Here is a 23,676-nt window from a genome sequence, read left to right on the forward strand (position 1 = left end):
TTGTGCTCCCTCAACAGGATGGTCCAGAAAATTTTTGGTAGCTACCTTGGGTTCATTACAAAGAAAGCGACACAAAATCTACAAGGGTAAACCAAAATGTCATAAAGTGGTGAGGAAGCTCTTTGAGTTCTCCAGAACTCTTCATCAGACTGTTTGCTGAGCAAACTCTGTGTGTCTTTGTCTAAAGGTGGAGTATCTGGGTGATGTTCTTTATTAAAAGGTCCTGTATTAGAAGTAAAAGAAAGATGCAATGCCCCAACACAAACATTACTTCCTCTGTATAGTAATCAGCACTTACACTTCACTGAACTCTTCCTTTTATACGTTACCCTCACCCCAATAAACAACAAGCCATAATACAAAACATAATGGGATCATTAAAACCTCTGACCTGGATTTCAGCCCATAATCATCCAGCTGAGAGAACATAAAAAGGTTTTCCCTTATCTTCCCAAATGTGGAAAACATGATGAATGCCTTGCATTTCCCACAAAAAGTTCTTGCTCTATGGACTTTTGCCCCTTGCTTCTCTGGCGAGAGTGATGATGTTAGTGATCCAAGAAAATGCCAGATATTCTCTTCTCTTTCGTGTCTTAAGCCACAGCTCCACCTGCTGGTTCAGGCAGTGGTTCTTCAGACTTTAGAAAAAGCTGTCGAGAGCGACCCAGCCAAAATAACACAAAATGCTATTAGAAGCAACAGATAGTTTTTCAGCCCCTGCATAGACACAGAAAGGGGTTATTGGTTATTTTTCAAATGTTCTTACATTTGTATCTTGCCTTTCGACCATTATGACCTCCAAGACGGCCTACTCTGGTTCCTAGGGGGTCCCAGACTCACCAGACCCAGACATGGCTGGTTTCAGCAAGGTTGTGCCCTCATGTACCTTCAGACCGCCCCCTGGGATGTGTGGGGAAGAAAGAGAAGTGGCATTATTTTCCAGAATTCAGGCTTGGTATTGCGCTATTTGCAAAATGCTGCACACCGACAACTTTATTGTATAGTAAGATATGCGTTTGTCGGAACACATTCTACAAATGGTAGCGGTCAGATAATATTTGCTTAGTTAAATTTATCTGGCCAAATTACCTGTATGAAACAGTATGTAACATCAGTTTGAGTGTTGAACTTGAACTGGAGATCCCTGGGTCCCTTTCTTATACAGAGTGATCTTGGTGGGCCAGTCATTATCTCTCAGCCTAACATACACTGCCTTGAGCTCCTTGGAGCATGGGTGAGATATAAATGTGATAGTAACGTGTGGAGGGGCAGCTGGCACTCCTACCGGTACACACCCACCCACCCACCCACCCACCCACCCACCCAACTTTGCTGTTCCCCCTTCTAGTGAGTTGCAGCAACGCTGCTGCCAGGAGACTATTGCTTTGTCTCTGCCCCACTGGACGACCTGAATGTAAACAAACACACCCATGTAGGGAAAATAGACTGGTTCAATGCAGCAAGGAAAGACAGGACTAGATGTTATACATGGACACGGGGCAACAAATTCTAGCAGCTGCTCATTCTAGGAAAACTGAAGCTCTGGAAAGGGGTGCAGCTACAACATCCTTCTTAGGGACTTTTCCCACTAGCCTCCCACAGTGTTTCAGGTGAGGGTTTACTCTTTCAAACCCAGAACTAGTAAGGAGAATAGTGGTGTATTAGTGTGTGTGAGTGTATGTATGTATCAGGGAAGTGGCTGGTTAAGCCCCTGCTTTTCCACAATGCTGCCTCACTACAAGTTGCCCCTCCCAAAAGCTTGGATTTATTTATTTATTTTAATGTTTAAAATGTATATGCCACACTTCATTTAAAGGACCAGAGGGCGATTTACAACACAGAACACAACAAACAATATACTGTATTTTTCGTTCTATAAGACGCACCAGACCATAAGATGCACCTAGTTTTTAGAAGAGGAAAACAAGAAAAAAATTATTCTGAATTCCAGAAACCAGGACAGCAAGCAGGATCGCTGCGCACAGATTCCGCTTGCTCTCCTGGCTTATGGGATAGCCGCGCGCAGCCTCTCCCAGGCAGCAGGATGAAGGCTCCCCCTGCCCGGGAGAGGCTGTGCGCAGCTAAGGCTCCCCCAAGAGCCGTGCTCCCCTTAAAGAGCACACAGAGTGTGTGTGCGGCTCTTGGGGGTTCCACGCAGCTCTTTAAAGGCAGCGCTGAGCAGAGCCTCCCGCCTGCATTCGCTCCATAAGATGCACACACATTTCCCCTTACTTTTTAGGAGGGGGAAAGTGCGTCTTATAGAGTGAAAAATACGGTAATATAAATGCATAACATAAGGAAATTCCTTTCCTTAGCGGAAGCTGTCACTGGGAATTTTGTTACGCACATAGCCCCCCAAAAGTAGGAGCTATGAGAAGACTTATCCACCATAAATTTGTCTGACTGGGGTCTTTTTAAGCCATCTTAGTTGGTGGTCACATAGCAGCAAACACCATAGTTTATCTATGTGCTGTGGGAAGAATCATTCTGAACCTCCCACCTCGCAGCTTCAATGGATGACCTCGGGATCTAGTATTACTAGAGAGAAAGAAAGAAAAAATCTCTAGATTTGCCTGCCTCTTCCTCCCCAGCTACTTAGAAGTTCCCATTTTTCAGATGTGGATACATCAAAGATGAGAGGAACATGTTGCAGCCCTTACCTTTATTTCTTTAAATACCAGGACTCCCCACATTGCAGCTATAAAGCCAGGACCCTGGAGAACAAGATTAAGACACGATGAATAAGCATAATAGCATTTGTTCATGAGGATTTGCTAGAGCCCAATTATCTTATTGAAATTCAATCTTGCCTTCACTGAAACGTAATCGTGTGCTAAATTGTTGCTCGTGATGATGACAGAAGGAAGAATGTGAGAAGATAATGGCCTTTAATAAAAGGCATGCCAATCCCGCAAAAACAAAACAAACCTCTGGGGGGCACTTACAGATTACCTGCTTTAATGAGCCACCGTCCTGATTTGTTTGCAGGGAGGCCTGTGTTTTATTGAGAATCCATTCGGATTTGTTTGTTTTTGGGAGGATAGAGGATGTTTCTGTTAGGATATTTCCGTTCCACCTTAAAAGGGAGCAGGATGTTTGTATAACAGCCTGCGTAAGTTCCTGTCTCACAGGATGTTTATGTTGTAAGTTCGTTTCGTTTTTGGCTGTCTTGCCTGAGCAGTCTGAGCAGACGGTCATGCCTTCTTTGTTCTGACCAACGCTGAATAAAACTGTAAATATGCATGTCCTGCTCTCATGCTTGTGCAACTTTTTGCTGTGTGAATTCTGCTGTTATAGTGTGCACTAAGCCTGAGGCTTAGTGTCGCTGAATTGCTGATATTGCCTGACTACGGGAGGTCGATGGATCGTCCGGCACCGAGCTTGGGGGCTCAGATGGACTTTATCTCCCTGGCAGTATCCCAACAACAGGTTTCGGGCCCAGATTCACGGCACTTGCAGGAGTAAGACAGCGACAGACTGCTGAAAGGTATGTGCTGGGAAAGTGAAAGCAGAGGCCTTTCTGCATGCCGGCAGAAGTCTTTGATGTCCGGCAAAGACTAATTGGCCTGGGAGCCAAGCCAGAGGCATTGTGATTAATGAGCTGCCGAGATAAGAAGTCTTAGAAGGCAATAAAGGCTCACGGCTCACGTAAAAAGCTGGAATGGAGTTTTTCCAAGCTTCTGAGGCCACTGAGTGCCCTAAGTTAAATCAGCACAACTATCAGACCTGGGCAAAATGGTGTGAGAGTTTGCTGCGTCAGTTTGGAGTCTGGCATACTGTCTCTCAAGCCACTCCAGTTCCTCGGACAGAGAAATGGCAGGGCCAGAATTTGAAGGCCGTGGATATTATTGTCTTATCCGTCTCTCTGGAGGAAATAAAGACGCTAGCTGGAAATCTCACGGCACGTGACATGTGGGATGCTTTGAAAAAGGCCCACCAGCCAATAATCCCAGCCCAGTGTTTGAATGCGTCGGAGGTCCTGGCTGTTTCCCAGAATGCTAGTGAATGCAGGGATGCTGAGGGCACCGGTTGCAAGCTGCAGGGGGAGAAGACTGCCACGTCATCCCAGGCAGCATTCCAGCCTCCAGGGGGAGCCAAGGAGTCGGCAGCTGAGAGCTCTGTTTCTCGTGAGAACCAAGGTCAGAGCCTTTGCAGAGGCCGGAAGACCAGATGTAAACAGAGCAAGATGCTTGCAGGTGGCCAGGAGCGGGGGGGCAAGTTGCAACAGCCCACGCCAGTGGAAAACAAGGCTATGTTTGCTGGCACAGCTCCACCAAAGGCTAAAGGCACGTCTGATGGCCAGGAGCAGGGGGGCAAGTTGCAAAAGCCCTCGCCAGTGGAAAACAAGGCTATGTTTGCTGGCACAGCTTCACCAAAGGCTAAAGGCAAGCTGCAAAAGCCCACGCCGGTGGGAAACAAGGCCAAGGCCAGGTTTGTTATTGACTCTGCGGCCACGAGCCATCTCACCAAAGACCGCCATCTGTTTATCTCCTTCACACCTCAAGATGGAGAGGTCCAGCTGGCTGATGGAAGGACTTTGCAAGCTACAGGAGTTGGAACTGTGAAACTTGCAAGTCTGAATACGACCATCAAAGATGTACTTTTTGTTCCAGGAGCTGCGGGCAATTTGATTAGCGTACCACAGCTGACTGGGCGTGGTTTTGAGGTTTCCTTCAAGAGGACTGTCTGTGTCATCAGAAAAGGCAAAGAGGACATGTGGCATGCAAAGTTGATGGATGGTTTGTTCTGTCTAACTTATGATGACAATGCTGCTATATCTAATGCTGATACTTGTTGTGTTGCACAAACTAACAAGGTTCTTCATGCAGGATGCATTCATGATGCACATCGCAGATTTTGTCACCTCTCTTGGCAAGCGCTAGCCAAGATGCCTGAGTTGGTTGAAGGTTTGGACGTCAAACCTTGTAAGTTTCACATGAAATGTGTATCTTGTGCAGAGAACAAGGTGAAGGTTGCTCCAAAAGGCAAGGAGTCTAGCAGGCAGGCTTCCAAACCCTACCAGCTAGTTCACGCAGACCTGGTAGGTCCTCTAGCGCCCTCTTTGGGTAGAGCAAGGTACTTCATGGTTCTAATTGATTCTTTTTCCAGGTACATTCATGTGTTTATGCTCGAGCAGAAATCGCAAGCATTTCCTAGGTTCAAGGCATTCTGTGCTTGGTTGGAGAATGCTCATGGTAAACGTATCGGCTGTCTGTTTACTGATCGAGGCGGGGAATTCACTTCTCAGCAGTTTGAAGCTTTCCTGACTGAGAAGGGAATCCAGCATGACTTGTCAACGCCTAGATCGCCATGGATGAATGGGCTTGCGGAGAGAGCAAATCAAACGTTGCTGCAAGGCATAAAAACCATGTTGCATGATGCCAATCTCCCTGAGAAGTTTTGGGGGGAGGCTTTGGCAAATTTTGTTTATACTTTTAACAGGAGACTGTCATCACCTATTGGCTGCACTCCCTATGAGAAAATGTTTGGTAAGCAACCTAATGTCAAACACATGAGAATCTTTGGTTCTGACATGTGGGTACACACCCCACAAAGCAACAAGCTTGGGAAGCGTGGGGCACATGGTTTGTTCATGGGGTACGAAAAAGGTGCATACAGGGTATGGATGACTAACTCTAAATCCATAAAGTTCACAAGGAGTGTTGAGTACAATCCTAAGTGGGGGGGAAATGTGGGAATTTTCCAGAGTTACCCAGAGGAGGATGAAGGTGATGTGAAGAAAGCAGATCATGCTGAGAAAGCTGAGGAAACTGAGGATGATGATGATGATGATGATGATCAGAGTTCGGATTCCAGTTCAGTGGGCGGCGCTGCTGCTGCTGTCAGTGACAGTGATGACACAGCAGACTACAAGAGCGCAAAGGCCTCAGTCAGACCATCTGATGAGTCTGACAATGAACTGGAAGAACCACTGTTCACCATTGGTCACTTTTCTCCTAAGAAGGAGGAGATGAGTCCAGAAGACTTGCGTCTGGTTCGCAGGTCTGAAAGGGCGACCAAAGGCAAACCTCCAAAGAGATTTGCTGATGAGTTTGCTAAGACGGCAACTGCTGTTCTTAGTAGCTCAGAGAAGGTGTGGGAACCTTCAAGCTTCAAAGAGGTCCAGGAGTTAACCTCTAAAGATGCTGAGCCTTGGCTTAATGCCATGACGGCTGAAGTTGATTCCTTGAACAGGAACCAAACTTGGGAGCTGGTACCGGTAGTCCCAGGGATGAGACTGGTTGGCAGCAAATGGGTCTTCAAGGCCAAGACAGACCAGAATGGCAAGGTTGTCAGACACAAAGCCAGATTGGTTGCCAGAGGTTTTTCACAGGTACCAGGGCAGGATTACCACGAGACCTACTCACCCACGGTCAAATATGAGAGCATTCGGCTGATGCTCAAGATCGCTGCGGAGGAGAAACTGCATGTTTCCCATCATGACATTAATACAGCTTTTTTGTACGGGATTTTGGGGGAGGAGCTGTACATGCTTCCACCTGATGGAATGCAGATACAGAAGGGAATGGTCTGTAAACTGCGGAAATCCTTATATGGTCTCAAGCAGAGTGCCAGGTGTTGGAACACAAAACTCACTGAAACGTTGCTTTCTCTAGGTTTTCACCAGGGCAAAGCTGATCCATGTGTGTTTGTCAAGGAGGAGGGGCAAAACAAACTGTATTGTTTATGTTTTGTTGATGATCTTCTGATGTTTTGGAAGAATCAGGCTTTCTACCAAAGCACCCTAGCTCAGCTGAAGGAGCACTTTGACATGAAGGATCTTGGTGAGGTATCCAACTATCTTTCTCTGCAGGTGGAGAGGGACCAAGCAGGTAATTTTCTGGTACACCAAACACAGAAAACTGCTGATGTATTAACCAGGTTGAATTTGGTTGATGCAAACCCAGCAGACACACCGATGGTGACAGGTTACCAGGTAGATAGTACTGCTGAAGCGTTTTCTGACACAACGCTGTACAGATGCATTTTAGGCAAGTTGAATTTCATTGCTAGATGTTCGAGACCTGACATTGCTGTAAGCACTAACCTGCTGAGCAGACATGCTAACAATCCTACTGTTCAGGATTGGAAAGCTCTGAAGCGCATAGCCCGGTATTTGAAAGGGACTATGCACTACAGGCTGAGGTTCACCAGTCAGAAGACTGGAGGTCTTGAAATCTTTGCAGATGCAAGTTTTGGAAGTGACACCACGGATGGTACAAGCACTTCTGGAGTATGCTACATGTACAACCACTGCCTGTTTGACTGGTTGTGCAAAAAGCAGACAACAGTTAGCCTAAGTTCCTGTGAAGCAGAACTCAATGCTCTGTCATTTTCACTCATGGATTGTGAATGGTTGATGCAACTGTTTAAGGACATTGGGGTTTCTGTGAAATGTCCTATACAAGTGTATCAAGACAATAGATCTTGTTTGGCTTTGCTGAACTCGGAGAGTTGCAAGCAAAGGACCAAGTACTTGCAGATTAAGCTACATCGTGCAAGAGAGTGTATTCAGAAAGGACTCATTCAGGTGTCCTACATGCCAGGAAATGAAATTCCTGCTGATCTGTTGTCTAAGGTTGTTAACAGAGAACAACTGAAGGTTTACGCACAAAGGTTGCAATTGGGTTGAACCACAGGTACTACAGGTTACACGGAAAGGGGGAGGATGTTAGGATATTTCCGTTCCACCTTAAAAGGGAGCAGGATGTTTGTATAACAGCCTGCGTAAGTTCCTGTCTCACAGGATGTTTATGTTGTAAGTTCGTTTCGTTTTTGGCTGTCTTGCCTGAGCAGTCTGAGCAGACGGTCATGCCTTCTTTGTTCTGACCAACGCTGAATAAAACTGTAAATATGCATGTCCTGCTCTCATGCTTGTGCAACTTTTTGCTGTGTGAATTCTGCTGTTATAGTGTGCACTAAGCCTGAGGCTTAGTGTCGCTGAATTGCTGATATTGCCTGACTACGGGAGGTCGATGGATCGTCCGGCACCGAGCTTGGGGGCTCAGATGGACTTTATCTCCCTGGCAGTATCCCAACAGTTTCATCAACCAAGTGTTATCCCGCATTTTCCAGTATGCTTCTCTGTCAGTTTCCTTACCGCAAAAAAGCCCCCCCCCTTTTTTTGAGGGGGAATCAGGTTTGTTTGGCGAGAGCGCCAAATGAACTGCAATTTCACAACCCGAATATCCTGATATGTAACTGAATCCCATACTAGAAACACCCTGGAAGCTCCTTCGCAGGGGGTTGGGCTAGATGACCCTCGTGGTCCCTTCCAACTCTACAGTTCTATGACTCTACAAAGACACATTTACAATTGCAATCCTATATATCAGGCACGCCCAGCTCCCTAGAGCAGCAGTTCTCAACCTGCAGGTCCCCAGATGTTGTTGGACTACAACTCCCATCATCCCTGAGCTCTGGCCTTGCTAGCTAGGGGTGATGGGAGTTGCAGTTCAACAACATCGGGGACCCACAGGTTGAGAAAGGCTGCCCTAGAGACTGTGATCTACTCCCAGTATAAAATAACTGGCATTAATCTACCCATTGTCATTGGAGGGAGTGTGCGTTTTTTGGGGGGGGCGCTTTTTTGTGGTGGGTTGGTCAGCGTTGTTGAGCGTTTGGGGGGGAAGGCACAGGGGTTGTAGAGCTTTTTTGGGGGGAGGGAATACAAAAAACGCTCACAAGAAACTGAAGTGCTGACTATCGAACACAGCACTAAAGCTAACATTACTTTCACTTTTCGGTAACTGATACTGATGCCAACAGAGGAACCTTGCGACTGGGGCGGGAGGTGGGGACATTACTTGCATGCAATCGACCACGATCTACCGGGAACATGAAGGCGATCTACCTGTCGATCGTGGTCGACCGGTTGGACATCACTGCTATATATGTCTACTCAGAAGCAAGCACCACTGATTTAAAGTGGATATAAAGCTTGCCACAGGGTTACTCTTTGCACATATTACAGACATCCAGGTCACAGACACCCAGGCTGAAATATGCCCATGCACAACATCTATAATAGGCTTTGCTCTGAAAGTGGCTTTCCTTCTCTCCTCCCAGCCAATCTCTAGAGCACAATTTCCCCACTGCTTTTCAAGGTGTTTCCAATCTTAGTTACCTTGCTGCTCATCCCAGACACCCATTTCCATAAATGAAGTACAAAGGTTCCTATTTTTAGTACCCTGCTGTGCGGTAGCCAGAATATTTATTGCAATTTCTTTTCTATTGCCAGCTTTGACCTCAGCTGCCCCTGCACATTTTATCTCAAAACGCTCAGAAGTATCTCCAATTTCCTCCTTCTGGAAAAGGACAAGATATATGTGCTGAGTGATCCTCATCTCTGCAGCTTGTTATAATTTACTGCACCCTATAAGTCAACAGGACAGGTGCAACTGTAGATTGCCATGATGAGAAGTGGTGCTTCTGGTGGGAAGGACTTTTTATCCTTTCCCTCTTCTCAACTGGAGAATAAAGAGAGCAGCTTGCCCCCTCCCCTGACACAATCCCTAACACAGTTCCTCTCAATGGCTGCTTTGAACTTTTCCTTCGTGCCTAAAGGGGTCAATGGGCTATGAAACAGTGCACTCTTCTCTGACCTCCCCCATCTCTGTATTTGCTTGAGATAACTATTTTGAGGAGTTCTGTCCATGTACCAGGGTTTATGCATGCAGAGAAAAGGGACAAAAAAGGGTTATGTTAGGTGTGCTGGTTAATTCTGGGTGTATTTGTCCTGCACCTGCAACTAGCTGATCATGTGAGAGTGACTCAGCACAATCTAAAGTATAAAAATGCACATGTGTTTGAAGTCAATTTGCCCTTGGCCACAGCCTAGTGCGTGTTGGAACGCTGCAGGAGACTTTATGTTACAACTGCGTGTTATTCTCAAACGTAATCTGTTCCAAAAGCAAAGCATTCCAAAACCAAGGCGCACTTTCCCATAGAAAGTAATGCCTACTGCTTCATTTCCCATTTAGGGGTTCCTGATAGGTGGGCAGGTCAGCATCCTTCTCCAACAACACAAAGATTCTGACCACCTTTCTTTCCATCAGAATGAGCATGGTCAAGCGGAATGCAACAGATGCTAGAGAGATGAAAGCACATTCTCTTAAAAGAAAAGGCAAATGAGAGGAATGTTATGGATGTCGTATGTCAGAGCTGGAAGAGGACAGATCTGGATTTCTGGGCAATTTGTAGTTGATTTATTAGGATTCCCAACTGCCAATGATTTAACAATTGCAGAAACAAAATGACTTCCCCAGCCCTAAATCATACCACTGAAATGGAAAATTTTGAGTAACCAGGAGCGTATTTTTTTGTGGGGGCTCAGTTCAGTTAGAATTATAGAATTGTAGGTGTTGAAAGGGACCCTGAGGATCATCTAGTCCAACCCCCTGCAATACAGGAATATGCAGCTGTCCCATACGTGGATCGAACCTGCACCCTTGGCACTGTCAGCACCACACTCTAGTCAACTGAGATATTCAGGCAATATGGGTTCAGGCTATTCAGGTTTGGTGCCCAAACCAAATTCCAGGGCTCAGAATTCTTTTGCGCCAAGCCTGATTGGTAGATCTTGCGGTTACAGTAAAAAGCAAAAGTAGATCCCACAAGCCTGAAGTCTGCCCACCTCTGTGTCAGTTTGCATTTCATAGGTTAGAAAGTATTGATCTGATGTGTAGAGATCTTTCCTATTCTAATTAATTCAAGAGGGTTCTGGAAGCTTCTCTGTGTGAAAGAAACAAGCAGAAGGTTCATGATGTTTGGGTTATTCCGTTGGTTCTGTTTCAGTCAAGGTCATGCTTACTATAAAACTAAGGCCAGAAGGAGCCTAGGTTTCACTTTTTCTTTCTATCTCTTTTCCTTCTGATGTGGTGTTCTGTATATAGTGTTAAGGTTTTAGACTTTTTATAAGTTATTGTAAGTTTAAGTTGGGTCTGCTGCAACTGGATTTCTTATGGACAGTGCCAATCCTGAATGTATTGGATTTGTGACCATGATGCTCATTTGACTTCAGTAGCAGTAAAGCTCTGCTGCATGAAATGTAATTGCCTCTGATCTATTTTTGGGGAATCCTGCAAAGTGTTTTAAGTTTTTGATTTCTTAACTATACGTCAGAGTTCTGCTCTGGATCAATATTGAGTAGAATTTCATGACACTCTATTGTACGTGAAACCTCCATAACAAAGGCAGGAGTGGGGTGGGGTGTATATGTGGTCTGATATGCAAAAAAACCCCTTTGAAACCTAAGTTTATGAGCAGGTCCTTCTTTGGTACTTACCGCTGTGATTATTGGAAAGCTGACCACAGCACTGAGGTAATGATTTGCTAGGAACCAGCAGGAAGTGGCGATCGCCCACAATACACCAGAAACAAATCCTGACAACAAATAAGCATATATTATCATCCATAGAAATCATAGCAATATAGACATGGAAGGGACCCCAGGGGTCATCTAGTCCAACCCCCTGCCACGCAGGAATATCAGCTAAATCATGTATGACAGATGGCCATCCAACCTCTGCTTAAAAACCTCCAAGGAAGGAGCTGTCTGCAAGCAATTTGAGCTGGTGTGATGTATTGCCGACCCAAAATGTCTGAAACGGGCATTGCGATCTGAATGGCATAGAGGTTTCAGACAATTTACCAATATATTGCCCAGCTTGAATCCTAAGGCCATGCTGCATTTGCAAAGGGCTTTCAAGGGCTCAAAGCTCTTAGCTTGCATTGGCTACTTTCCTATTCTTAACAACAATCCTGTAATGGTTATTGTAAAAGGGCGGAACTGAGGCTGAAGGAGAACAGCTCACCTTAAATTCACCAGGTGTTCATGTCAGAAATGAATACAAAGCAGGGACTACCTGATTTTTAGCCTGGGGTGAAATACACTATATAACACCAGCCTTTGGGTCCCTTGAGGAGCTAAGGGGCACTAAGTCAGTGGGGCACAGATCTTTCCCTGCAGCAGAAACACCCCACCTGCTCCTGGATGCAGGCACAGCTGTATGCATCCTTGCAAACGCAAACATATTCTTTGTTGAATGAGCTGATCAGATGTATTCTTCAATACGTAACAGGTTTCTTTTTGTGAGGAGCCAGTGCAGTGCTCTCCAAATGATCCAGATGTGAATTGGTGTTCAACAACTTCTAGAGAGCACCGTGTTGGCTACTTTTCCACTACGACATTATTAATATAATACCTCCTCAAAATACCTTCTGGATATATATATATATATATATATATATATATATATATATATAGGCTCTTAAAGACTGTGTGCAAGATAGAAACCTCATCACTCCTGAAAGTACCTAGAGTGGCATACTCAAACATTGCCTACACTTGTCTAATAGCAACAGAACAAAGTTGTTTGATAGTGATCTGCAATGCACGTGTATTTCAGAATTCTACCTGGGATGATGGCTTCAGGATAAACCTTAGGTCTATTTTTCATCACTGCACAATAGATCAGGAAGTAGATGGTACTTGTAAGGAAGATGCCACTGAAGTGGGCAAAGACGTAATCTAAATCTGAAACAAAAATGGGAGACATATGCATATGTAGAATATGTTTAGGAAATTAACAATATTATAGAAAAGCAGCAGTTACTTCTGGTAAGGTCTTGCTCCTACCTTAGCCACACGTTTGTTCTTATAAGGCCTTCAATACCTTCCCCGGTTTTAGCTGATCAAGAGGCTTTGCTCAGTATGTATGTGCGATGTAAATGTGACTGTAAATACTATACTAAATGTCTCACTGATTTAAACTAAATGATTTCTTTGTGGTTTACAACAAATATTAAAAGCATCAATAGAAATAGTTAAAAACCATTCTAAAACATTTTAAAACAATTAAAAATAACAGTAGAAAATATGTAAACACATCAACAACTGTCTGTCTGGTGTCTGGATAGGCTTGCCAAAATGAAAAAGGTTTTCAAGTACAGTGGTATTCGGAAGTCGAACAGAATCTGTTCCGGAAGTCCATTTGACTTCCAAAACATTCAGGAACCAAGGCGCGGCTTCCAATTGGCTGCTGGAAGCTCCTGCATCCAGTAGGAAGCCGTGGAAGCCGTGATAGATGTTCAGGTTCCAAAGAATGTTCACAAGCTGGAACAATCACTTCTGAGTTTGCGGCGTTCGGGAGCCAAAACGTTAGTCTAGCAAGATGTTCAACTTCCGACGTACGACTGTGTCAGAAGGAATACAGTGAAGGTAAGTTTCACAGATCAAAACCTTTGAGTGGGTACGTATGGGATAAGGCGATTCTGCAAGTAAACTGGTCCCAAGCCATTAATGGCTTGATATAACAATAGTAGCAACTTAAAACTTTACCCAGTAAGAAATCAGCAACTGCACTAGCATTCTGCACTAACTGCAGTTCTCAGGTCAAGCGCAAGAGAAGCCCAACATAGAGTGCACTGCTGTAATTCAATGTTGATGCCACCAGTGCATGAACTACTGCAGTTTGTTAAGGATTGCTGGGAACAGTAACTCTGTGAGGGGTGAACTACAGTGCCCAGAATTCTTTGAGGGAAAGACTGTGCTTTAAAGGCACAGTAGCCTAGGGCTGGGAAAGTGTGCTCCTAATTCTTCCTTTTAAATTTGCTGCCATGACTTTATCTAACTGGCACCTGATGTCATATGACATCAAGTGATGGACAGGTGGGTGTGGCTTGGGCCAAACCATGTCATGGGGCAAATTAGGCCTGCAAGCTAGAAACGCCTCACCAATGACCTAAAGAAAGTATATTATGAGGTGATTAATACATATAATAAACAAACAAACAAGGGATAGATAAGCAAAGACTTTCCCCTCCCCTTTCACCCATCATGAATGAGCAAAATTTCCCACTGGTTTAGATTTGATATTAAAACAATTCATCTGCCTTTACCAAACTGACTTGCTCCGGTATATTTCGTTCCATTCCTTCTGCCATGGTCCTTGATGTAAAGCACTGGCACAAAACTCGAGCCATAAAACATTCCAGCTATCACAGCCAGGGAGCAGCCTCTTCCAGGAAAAAGAAAGAAAGATCAAGATATTACAAACTCAAAAACACCCATTGCACTACAACATTCATTGCAGGTTTTCAGAGCTGCGGCCAAAAACATGCTGGAGAACTGCCAGTAGTTTTCTAGAAATTGCTGTCTTGAAAGAGATGTTGGAGCACTCATCACTGCCACAGAATGGTTACAGTTTGTCGTCTTTATGGCCTTGTGAAGTTCACCAAAGGAAGCACAGAACAGGAAGCCAGGTAGGCTAGAGGTAATTCACCAGAAAGGGCTGGACAACTTACATCATTCTCTTTCCTAACGGAGAAAGATGGTCTACCCATGAAGCATCAGTCCTGTTTTCAGTGCTATGATCAGAGCTGTTGATTGACTGTTGGTGAAAAGGAAAGCCATTAAGGCTAAGATTTCTGAAAACATTCAGACCTGGATTGAGTTAGGTACGCTCATTCACTTGGGGATGAGGAAGGAAGTCGTACAGCTAGGAGCTGACAACTAAAGAATTCACAGCTGGTGCATCTGCGGATATTATTCATTTCATTTCATCGCTCTTCTTTTCTTTATATCCCCACTTTCTCCTAGTGCAGTACCCAAGGATGCTCACAGCATAAATTAATGCAGGTACAACAATACACAATAAATATAGATATTAAAAAACAAATAAATAAGTAACCCTATGAAAAAAATGCACCGAAAACACAAAATTTTTTTCAAAGCACTCACACACATTGAGATGTCCAAGAAAAGAGATTTCTCAACACCCCAGCTAGTTTCATTTTTGAATTGATAATTGAACAACATTGGAAGCTATATCCTGATAAGTTTGTCTTGCTAAATCTTCCTTGCTTCCTAACCCTAGAGGGCACAAATAATGGTACTTTCTCTTCTTTCCAATATCCTTTACAGTTGTGAAAAAATGTGGGAGGCCTCGTAAGGGCTACCTTGAAAAGAAAGTGGTTGGAATAAGTGTTATAATGCTTTTTTCTAGTGCGGAAGTGTAACATGAACAAAAGCAAAAACTTACATGTCTTAATAGAGGGGTGCTCTCCGATGACGGTGAAGAGCTCTCAACATCACTTTTTATGAAAAGAAATAGGATGGCACTGCAAATGAAATATCATCATGAACTAAACACCATCAAGGTGTAGCATTTTATGCACACACACACACACACACACACACACACAAACAAACAAACACACACAGTCGTACCTTGGTTGTCAACAGCTTAGTTCTTGAATGTTTTGGCTCCTGAACGCCACAAACCTGGAAGCGTTCTGGTTTGCGAACTATTTTTGGAAGCCAAACGTCCAGTGGGGCTTCCATGGCTTCCGATTGGCTGCAGGAGCTTCCTACAGCCAACCAGAAGCCATGCTTTGGTTTCTGAAAGTTTTGGAAGTGGAACGGACCTCCGGAACGGATTCCGTTCAACTTCCAAGGCACGACTCTGTGTTTGTGTGTGTGTGTGTGTGCGTGCACACGCATGTGTCTTAAAGAATCATAGAACTGTGATTATTTAGTTCAACCCCTTGCAATCCAGGAATCTCAGCTAAATCATACATGATTTAGGCTTCCTTACTTCATTTTGCTGATTTAAAAAAATCATTTGTTAAGACATTATCCTTTAATATCTCTGGCTGAGGGACAACATTGCTTCATAAATGGTGCTATCCTATCCATATTTACTAAGAAGTAAATTCCACTGGGCCAATGGGACTTCCTTCCTACCTAGTATGTGGTTAGGAATTGCAGCCTTCAACAGTTTACCTGCAGACTCAAAAGAATAAAAGTTTTACTTTGCCTCAGTCGTTTTTAAATTCTGATTCACTTGCATATATGTATATACACACATACACATGCATACTTTTATGCATAAGTAGTGTTTCAAAATAGAAATATAGTAAGATTATTAATACCTTAATACTGAAAGTCCAGCTCCAATGTAGTTTAAAGCTGGTTTTGCTACTTCTTCTGGGTCAATCCCAAACCAGCCAAACCTGTGAACAGAAAGGTTAAAAACTCCTTTAAATTGTTTCCAAAATGAGAAGGGCATAGAAAAGTGCAGGGAAAGCTATCTAGCTTGCATAAATAAATTGCGTGTGGCAATCACAAGTACAAGGGAATGATAGCTTGGCAAAGAACATTGATTTTTTCCCCCAGGGTCACAGCACTGCAGTTTGACATGCTCTTGTACATGCCGAAAGGATGTATATAAAAATATAAATGAATTCATTCCTGGAAGTAAAGATGTCTCGATCTCATGTACCATCTGAACAATAAAAATACTGTCTTGAAAAATATTTAGTAGTTGAGGCTAGTCTTGTACATTGCAAAAATTTTAACAACTCTTTAAAAATATAAGCAACTATTAATCGCTCGTGGAAACATTTAATTCAGCCTATTAAGGATCCTCACATGGTTTATAGGGCCTAGCTGACATTATATCTGACACACACATAATAACATCTTGAAGTCAACTTGTGAATGCATAAAGATTGAGAAATTACATCAGGGAGGAAATTACATCAGGATGGAAGTATCCAGATAATATTTTGAGCCTGATCTTTGGGGCAAGATCGTATATTACGATGAAGTAAGTTACAGAGAGAGAGAAAATGCTTTTGTCAAGACATTGGTCTTGTTAATGGTAATTTTTAATTAAATGTTACAAATACATAAATGATGACTCATACTATAGGTGGAGTATACAAGGTGCTTACCTTGAGCTTGCCCAACCAGTTAGCAAGTTAAAAGAGGCCCAGATTAAGAGACCAAGGCCCAACCCAATGGTTTTGACAATGGGGACAACTGTTACATTACCTGCACAGTATGAAAAGAACAAAAGCAAAATTAGCTGATTATTAATACAGCATAATCTTACTACAGTAGCTCTATATCAGTATTATTAATGCAACTGCTAATAAGCATAATCTACAATAAATCACTACATTTAGTGCGCTAGATTATGCATCATGGCCAGAGAATGTACAAAACTCAACCGAGATATATACCTGTTTCCTGAAACCCATTGAGGATTTTGTATATTGAACAGGAATTGCGCACAATTTCCTCCCTGCGGATGGATGATGGGCACATTCGCCATGAGGCTTGGTGAATGTGCACAGCGTCCAGCTCTTATATACATTAACTGCTCAAATTACATGCCTCTCCTCTTAACATATATAAGGCACTGGAGGATAACAATTTGTCATTCCTCCATACTCACATACTGTACATTTCCATGCTGGGGGTACAAATTACTCCCACAACACATTCACCCAATGTGTTAGGAGATTGTGAAACCATCTTGAGCAGCCATCTCTGCCACTACTCTTTTTGGCCATGCCCCCGCTTCACAGAACAGGCCCTAAATACATACACGCAGGTGGCGCTGTGGGTTAAACCACAGAGCCTAGGACTTGCCGATCAGAAGGTCGGCGGTTCGAATCCCCCCAACGGGGTGAGCTCCTGTTGCTTGGTCCCTGCTCTTGCCAACCTAGCAGTTTGAAAGCATGTCAAAGTACAAGTACATAAATAGGTACCGCTCCAGTGGGAAGGTAAATGGCGTTTCCGTACGCTGCTCTGGTTTGCCAGAAGCGGCTTAGTCATGCTGGCCACATGACCAGAAGCTGTACGCCGGCTCCCTTGGCCAATAAAGCGAGATGAGTGCTGCAACCCCAGAGTCGGTCAAGACTGGACCTAATGGTCAGGGGTCCCTTTACCTTTATATAAAAATGTGTATGCTTAGAGTCCTTATGCACAGAGGTCTCTTTCACATGACTGATGACTTTGCGGCTGGCAGGTGGGAATGGTAGCCCAGCACAACCTCACAGCAACATCACTACAGTCTCTGAGTCAATGTAAACAAACTTAAAATATTCCTTGTGGGTTGGATTCAGACTTAAGTCTGGGTCAGCCCAGTGTTTTCAACACAGTAACGGAATGCCACACTTGGCACTCTTTTCTGAAGCAGTCACACTAAAGCTCTACCAGCCTTTAAGTGATTTGACATGAAATCTCAGAGAGGAAAAAAAAGACCACTGAACAGACAGACAAATCACAGCTGGAAGAACCCTGAAAGTCCTTGTAGGATCTAGCACTTTTTAATGCAACTCTACCACGCAATAGCATTTAGTATTCTTGTCATGCTGAATTACATAGCAGTGGACGTGAGACAAAATTAATAGCCCTCTTCAGACATTCTCTCGTCATATTTTGTAAACAGGTGGGAAGAGGGCATGAGGACAAGTGCTCTGGCTTTGCCCTTCTGATCACCCTCCATGAGCTTTCCCCCCCAGATTCTAAAACGTGCAGGAAGCCTCCCAGAGCACAGGTGGCGCCGTGCTGCAGAATATTGCTTTTCAGCCTGTGGAGGGTGATCAGAATGCAAACCAAGGTGTGGATGTGGGTAGAGCTAATATGCTTGTAATATGCTGAGTGTTATTCCCCCCGTTGCTTATTATGAAGCTTTGCCAAAGTGTTGCCTTTGTATCTTGCTTTTTATTTGAAACCACGATGCACACCTTAAGGTCAAATCAGTGGTGTGTTTACACTGCAGAGTAGCTGGCAGTGCAGGTTTTACTTCAAAATGAAAAGCAAATGTTAACTGTTCTATTTTCTTGTAATACAAAATACCTGTGAAGTATATGTGTTGGAAGCCGCCCAGAGTGGCTGCAGCAACCCAGCCAGATAAGTGGGGTATAAATAATAACATTAGTATTGTTTTTGTTATCATTAAAGCCCCACCCATCCTTCCTTAAGACAAAAATTGTTTGAAGAGGGCCAATACATGCATATGTCTCAGTACAGTCATACCTCGGGTTACCAGAAGTACCAGAAGTTGTTACTTCCGGGTTTTGGCGCCTGTGCAGAAGTGCTAAATCATGCTTTGCACATGCTCAGAAGCACCAAATCGCGACCTGCATGTACACAAACATGGCGCTGCGGGTTGTGAATGCTGCAGGTTGCGAATGTGCTTTCCGCACAGATCATGTTCGCAACCCGAGTGTCCACTGTATTAACAATTGCATTTTACGATATTCCTGCAATCTGCAAATGGTGCATAGATTCACATGTGCATGGGTGTTAAATTGTGACAAGGTAAGTGTTATTTCAGCCATACCTGTAGCCCATAAAAAGCCGCCAACCATGGCAAGAGGCCAAAATCTAGGGCTGTTCTGAATAAGGTTAACAATCAAAGAAACTATCCAGATAGCGGCACAGAGAATCCACTGGAAGAACATTCCTAGAACACAAATAAATCCAAGAATAATTAAGCACAACAGATCATTCTGCAGTCATGGCTGTTTAGTTTTAGTCCATATCATAAGAAGCGTTGGGAGATTTGGTGGTGGTGACGTCTGTGGCTGAGCAGCTGTGATATCACGGAATGTTTCAAAACTATTTGGGAAATGAAGATGTAAGAAACAGAAGGAAAACATCACTTTGGCTGGTGTTAAACCTCACCTTGGCAACAATACAGAAAAGTATGGAAGCTGAAGACAGAAAACTGAGTTATAAGGGGCCTCTCAAAGTGGGGAAGAGAATGCACAGTAGGCAGTAGATTAAAAACAAGAATCTAAGGGAAGAGCAGGTAGACAAAAAAGATGTGGATAGACTGAGAACATGATAAGGCAGAGCACAGAAATATAGGAAGCTGCCTTAGACTGAATCAAATCACTAGTCCATCAGTGTTGTCTTCACTGACTGGCAGAAGCTCACCAGGATTTCAGGTAGAGGGCACTCCCTGCGCAACCTGGTACATCCAAGGATGGAACCTGGGTCCCTCCATCACTGAGTTACAGACCTTCCCCTGAGTGATGGCCCTTCAGTGTATCAAGACCACTGAACTGGGAACCAAACTATGTATTGCAATAAATATGTTTCCCTTATTCCTTATGTCAAACTCATGACCCAGAATGAACTCTTCACTCGACTCAGGGCTCTGGGCTGGTAATAAATAGCACCTTCCACAGCCCATCAGTAGCCAGCAGTAGAGAGTAGGACTTTCAGCAGGAAAATGGGCAAAGGACCCCACTTTAGTGGCTATTTTTCCATTCAGAACAGAAGTGGCCAGCTTTAGCATGCTTTTTATTTTATTTTTTAAAAAACCATGTGTTTACCTTAACATGTAGTTTACTGAAAAACAACATTCGAAGCATGCTTTGTTGGATTTTATAAAAAGCTTGGCATCTGTTGCAAACAGAAGCAGAGGCAATTCATTTGCATTGACTCTTCACATCCCTGCAATGCAGGAATCTTTTGCCCAACATGGGGCTTGAACCCACAGCCCTGAGATTAAGAGTCTCATGCTCCACCAACTGAGCTGATGATGTGCTAACTTCTAGAAAACACCAGCTTGTTTAGTGGGTGAGTCAAATACTAAATCCCATTTATAACAATGTTTATTTAGTTATAGAAATGTTCCAGCTCTGTAATTCTATCATCAACCTGATATAAAGTAGCTGTTGTTTTAAAGAGTACGGAAATTTTGCAACATGTACCATGTAAAGTATAACAATAGCAATTCAGTTTAAGCACAAACATTTACCATCGCCAGTGTCAAATTTCTTAACTGGTACAAAGTTTGTTCCAAACAAGATGACAGCTATTGCTGAGGAGGTGAAACCAATTGTTAGATCTGTCACGTTGCTGCTGACAGGGCTGGTGGTTCCTTGCCAGCTGTCCATCTCTGTTCTTCAAGAGAGACTCAGAAGTCTTTACGGAGCTATTTGGATCCAGTTTCTGGCAGCTCTGGAACCAGAGAAATAAATGGAACAAATAACACATTTCGACAAAAGTATTCCCAATGTTTTTATGCAAGAATCATTCTAGAATTCTTCTATGATCTCTGTTCCAGTATGTTACTATGGATATTGAACAATAAATCTAAATGCAGCATGGGTTGTAGCAATGTATAATATGGATAGATAGATATAGATATATTTAGATATATTTAATGTACTGTATATAATTAACACTAATATTTAGGAGGATGTCCATTAGGGTAATACATAACTTCTCTCTCCCTCTCTAACACACACACACACACACACACACACACACACACACACTGCATATATTCAATGATTGGAAGGGTAAGTGGAACTCTGCCCATTAGCCTTGTCCTCAACATTGATGCACCAGGCAGTCTCACTCCTGACTATCATGCATTGAACATCATGGCGATTGCCTACACAGTGACAGTTGTATGAGCACAGGCGTTCCATGCCACCATGAACTGCAGAAGTGCAGGGTTCCTAACCTTAAGTTTATGCAGTTGTACACATCACAGACTCATCTTTCAGAAGTTCTGCATGGTGGGACAGTGTGATGAGCACTGCAATGTTGGGATCAGATCTCATTTCCCCTTTAGACAAACAAGCAAGCAAGCAAGCAAGCAAGCAAACAAACAAACAAACAGGTGGAGGGCAACATTAACATCTTATAACAAATGCATTCAGGAGGGCAGGGCTGGAGCCAGCACATGAACTCCCAGGCACCTGCCAGAGCTCCAGAGAGCTGGCAGGGCCAATTGCTGATCCCTGCTCTGAGCACCCATAAAAGAGGGAGGGGTTACTCCATGGAGCATCGGGCAGCTGTATTTAGTCACCCTTTGAATTTCCCACAATGCCCCCAGCTTAGTATCATTCTGAGGCATTGTGGGAATTTAAAGAATGGTTAGGTCAAGCCTCCAAGCAAAGCCAGGTAAACTTGCTGTGAATTACTGACAGATGACCCCCCCACACACACCATGAGGGGGCACTTTGCATGGGGCTGGCATGCAGAGAGGGGAGCTCACTGCAATGCCTCCCCCCGATTCATAACGTCTGAAAGGGGCTACAGTGTTTTGCGGGCACACAGAAATGAAATAATAAATGGACGCTATACAGAGTGGAAAGCCATCACTTAGTGCTAGAAAATCTTTAAGCGGTCCGCACAAACTGCAGTAATAAAATCACAAACAAAAAGTAAATACGTGCATAATATGAAAAAGCAGTGTGTGATCATAAAATTACGAGTCAGGAAAAGCCTGTCCAAACATGCGATTTTTTTAAACCTGTCAATTCTGTGGGAGTGAATTGCATGAGCAGGAGCAGGTCTGAAAACCTGTTCGCGTGCAGAGTTGTTCCACCAGTGTCTACTCATTTAGACAAGAACATTTTATTTAATCCCCAATCTGGTAATATTTGTTGTTTCCAGACAACAAACCACCACAGTGGCCGCTGAACCAAAACCCTCAGATATTATACCATTCACCACCCCCAAAGAAGGGATGGGGCAGCCGCGGCCCTACAGACCTTGCCGGACTCCAACTCCCACCGTCCCCAGGAGCACGGTCGATGGCAAAGGATGATGGGAGCTGTAGTTCAGCCGCAGGGTCCTCCTCCTTCGCCCAAGTCTTGCTTTGCAAACCGGCAACGCGGGAGGAATTTAGCTCTTACTTGCTCTGTTGCCCTTCAGCCTCTTTCGCCGAGAAGTTGCTCAAGTGCTCTCAATCAGAAATGCAAACCTGTCCCCTGAATTTACTTAGAGGTTCCCTTGCGGATCCTGCTTCCTGGTCAACGCTAAACTGGGGGTGGGAACGAGGAGCTCCACCCTGTCCTCATGTGATCAACCCACTTTCCCTCCCACTATGTTCCTCGTTCATTTGGGAGGCGTTTTGCAAGCTGGCCGGCCAGTTTTGTGTTTTGGGTACGTTGGAGAGCCGAAGAGGGACGGCGGGCGAGAGAAACCGCTGGGTTTAAACCCAATTCTGCACCCCCTCCTTTTCTGTGCCATGGATTTAATGCCCCGTGTGCGCTTCGACGTGATCACGAGATTAGGAGCTAAGGGAAAGAGGAAGACATGGCTTTTATTTAAGGCAGACTTGCTAAGGTTGTTTTGGAGTCGACCAGAAGAGAAATTCCTGGATGGTAATTGTGTGCGTGCCCTTGCAGCTTACACACCCACATTCACCCACCCCTTGAAGACTTAACAGATCTATCAGCGCTTGTGGGCTAGATACAATATACATAGGGCCATAAGCAGATGATATCTTTATACCAAGTCAGAGCATTGGTCCATATTGCTACACTGAGTTCCCATCATTCCTGGTCATCAAGTAAACTGGCTGGGGATGATGGGAATCGTAGTCAAACAACATAATGACTCTGCAGCATCTAGGTCTGGTCTGCACTGCCTTGCTCCTGCTTCCAGGATTTCGGGCAGGAATATGCATATATCTAATTAATCCCCTGGAGCTGGTGGTGCATCTAATGCAAGTAATGCAAACAAGGAAAGACTGAAATGTATTGGGGCTAATTTCTCCAACAATGAGCTATGTGACATTGGGGGTCTCTAAGGCAGGCACCCCCAAATTCAGCCCTTTGGCTGTTTTGGGACTACAACTCCCATCATCCCTAGCTAATAGGACCAGTGGTCAGGGATGATGGGAATTGTAGTCCGAAAACAACTGGAGGGCCGAGTTTGGGGATGCCTGCTCCAAGGCAATGAGATCCAGTGCAATAATATCTGGGGTATGCAGCTGTATCCAATAAAGATCCCCAAACAGACAGTTCTGCCAACGCATGGATAAGATTCATGTAAATGTGCATCTCTAGATGGTGATAAATAAGCAGACAGGTGTGTCTGTGTCCTGGGCTATCCAACCATAC

General features: G+C 44.1%; 1 protein-coding gene across 3 annotated transcripts; it reads right to left on the minus strand.

The window, feature by feature from the left end:
- Positions 1 to 300: 300 nt before the first annotated feature.
- On the minus strand, positions 301 to 22,689 carry TMEM144 (transmembrane protein 144). 3 transcript variants are annotated; one of them, XM_053402986.1, is made up of 12 exons: positions 22,465 to 22,689; positions 20,571 to 20,773; positions 19,143 to 19,265; positions 16,741 to 16,840; positions 15,937 to 16,017; positions 15,045 to 15,123; positions 14,308 to 14,393; positions 13,903 to 14,021; positions 12,419 to 12,538; positions 11,288 to 11,385; positions 2,661 to 2,714; positions 301 to 717 (listed from the first exon to the last, which is right to left on the minus strand). In XM_053402986.1, the coding sequence occupies exons 2-12, from the start codon at positions 20,707 to 20,709 to the stop codon at positions 634 to 636; spliced, it is 1,083 nt and encodes a 360-aa protein (XP_053258961.1). In that variant the 5' UTR covers positions 20,710 to 20,773; positions 22,465 to 22,689; the 3' UTR covers positions 301 to 633. The 3 variants fall into 3 exon arrangements, with proteins under 3 accessions (XP_053258961.1, XP_053258962.1, XP_053258960.1); XM_053402987.1 differs by lacking the exon at positions 22,465 to 22,689 and adding an exon at positions 22,321 to 22,439 and having other exon boundaries at positions 13,912 to 14,021; XM_053402985.1 differs by lacking the exon at positions 22,465 to 22,689 and adding an exon at positions 22,321 to 22,437.
- Between the last annotated feature and the right edge of the window lie 987 nt (positions 22,690 to 23,676).

Source organism: Podarcis raffonei, chromosome 9 (genome assembly GCF_027172205.1).
Source record: "Podarcis raffonei isolate rPodRaf1 chromosome 9, rPodRaf1.pri, whole genome shotgun sequence".
Taxonomy (NCBI): domain Eukaryota; kingdom Metazoa; phylum Chordata; class Lepidosauria; order Squamata; family Lacertidae; genus Podarcis; species Podarcis raffonei.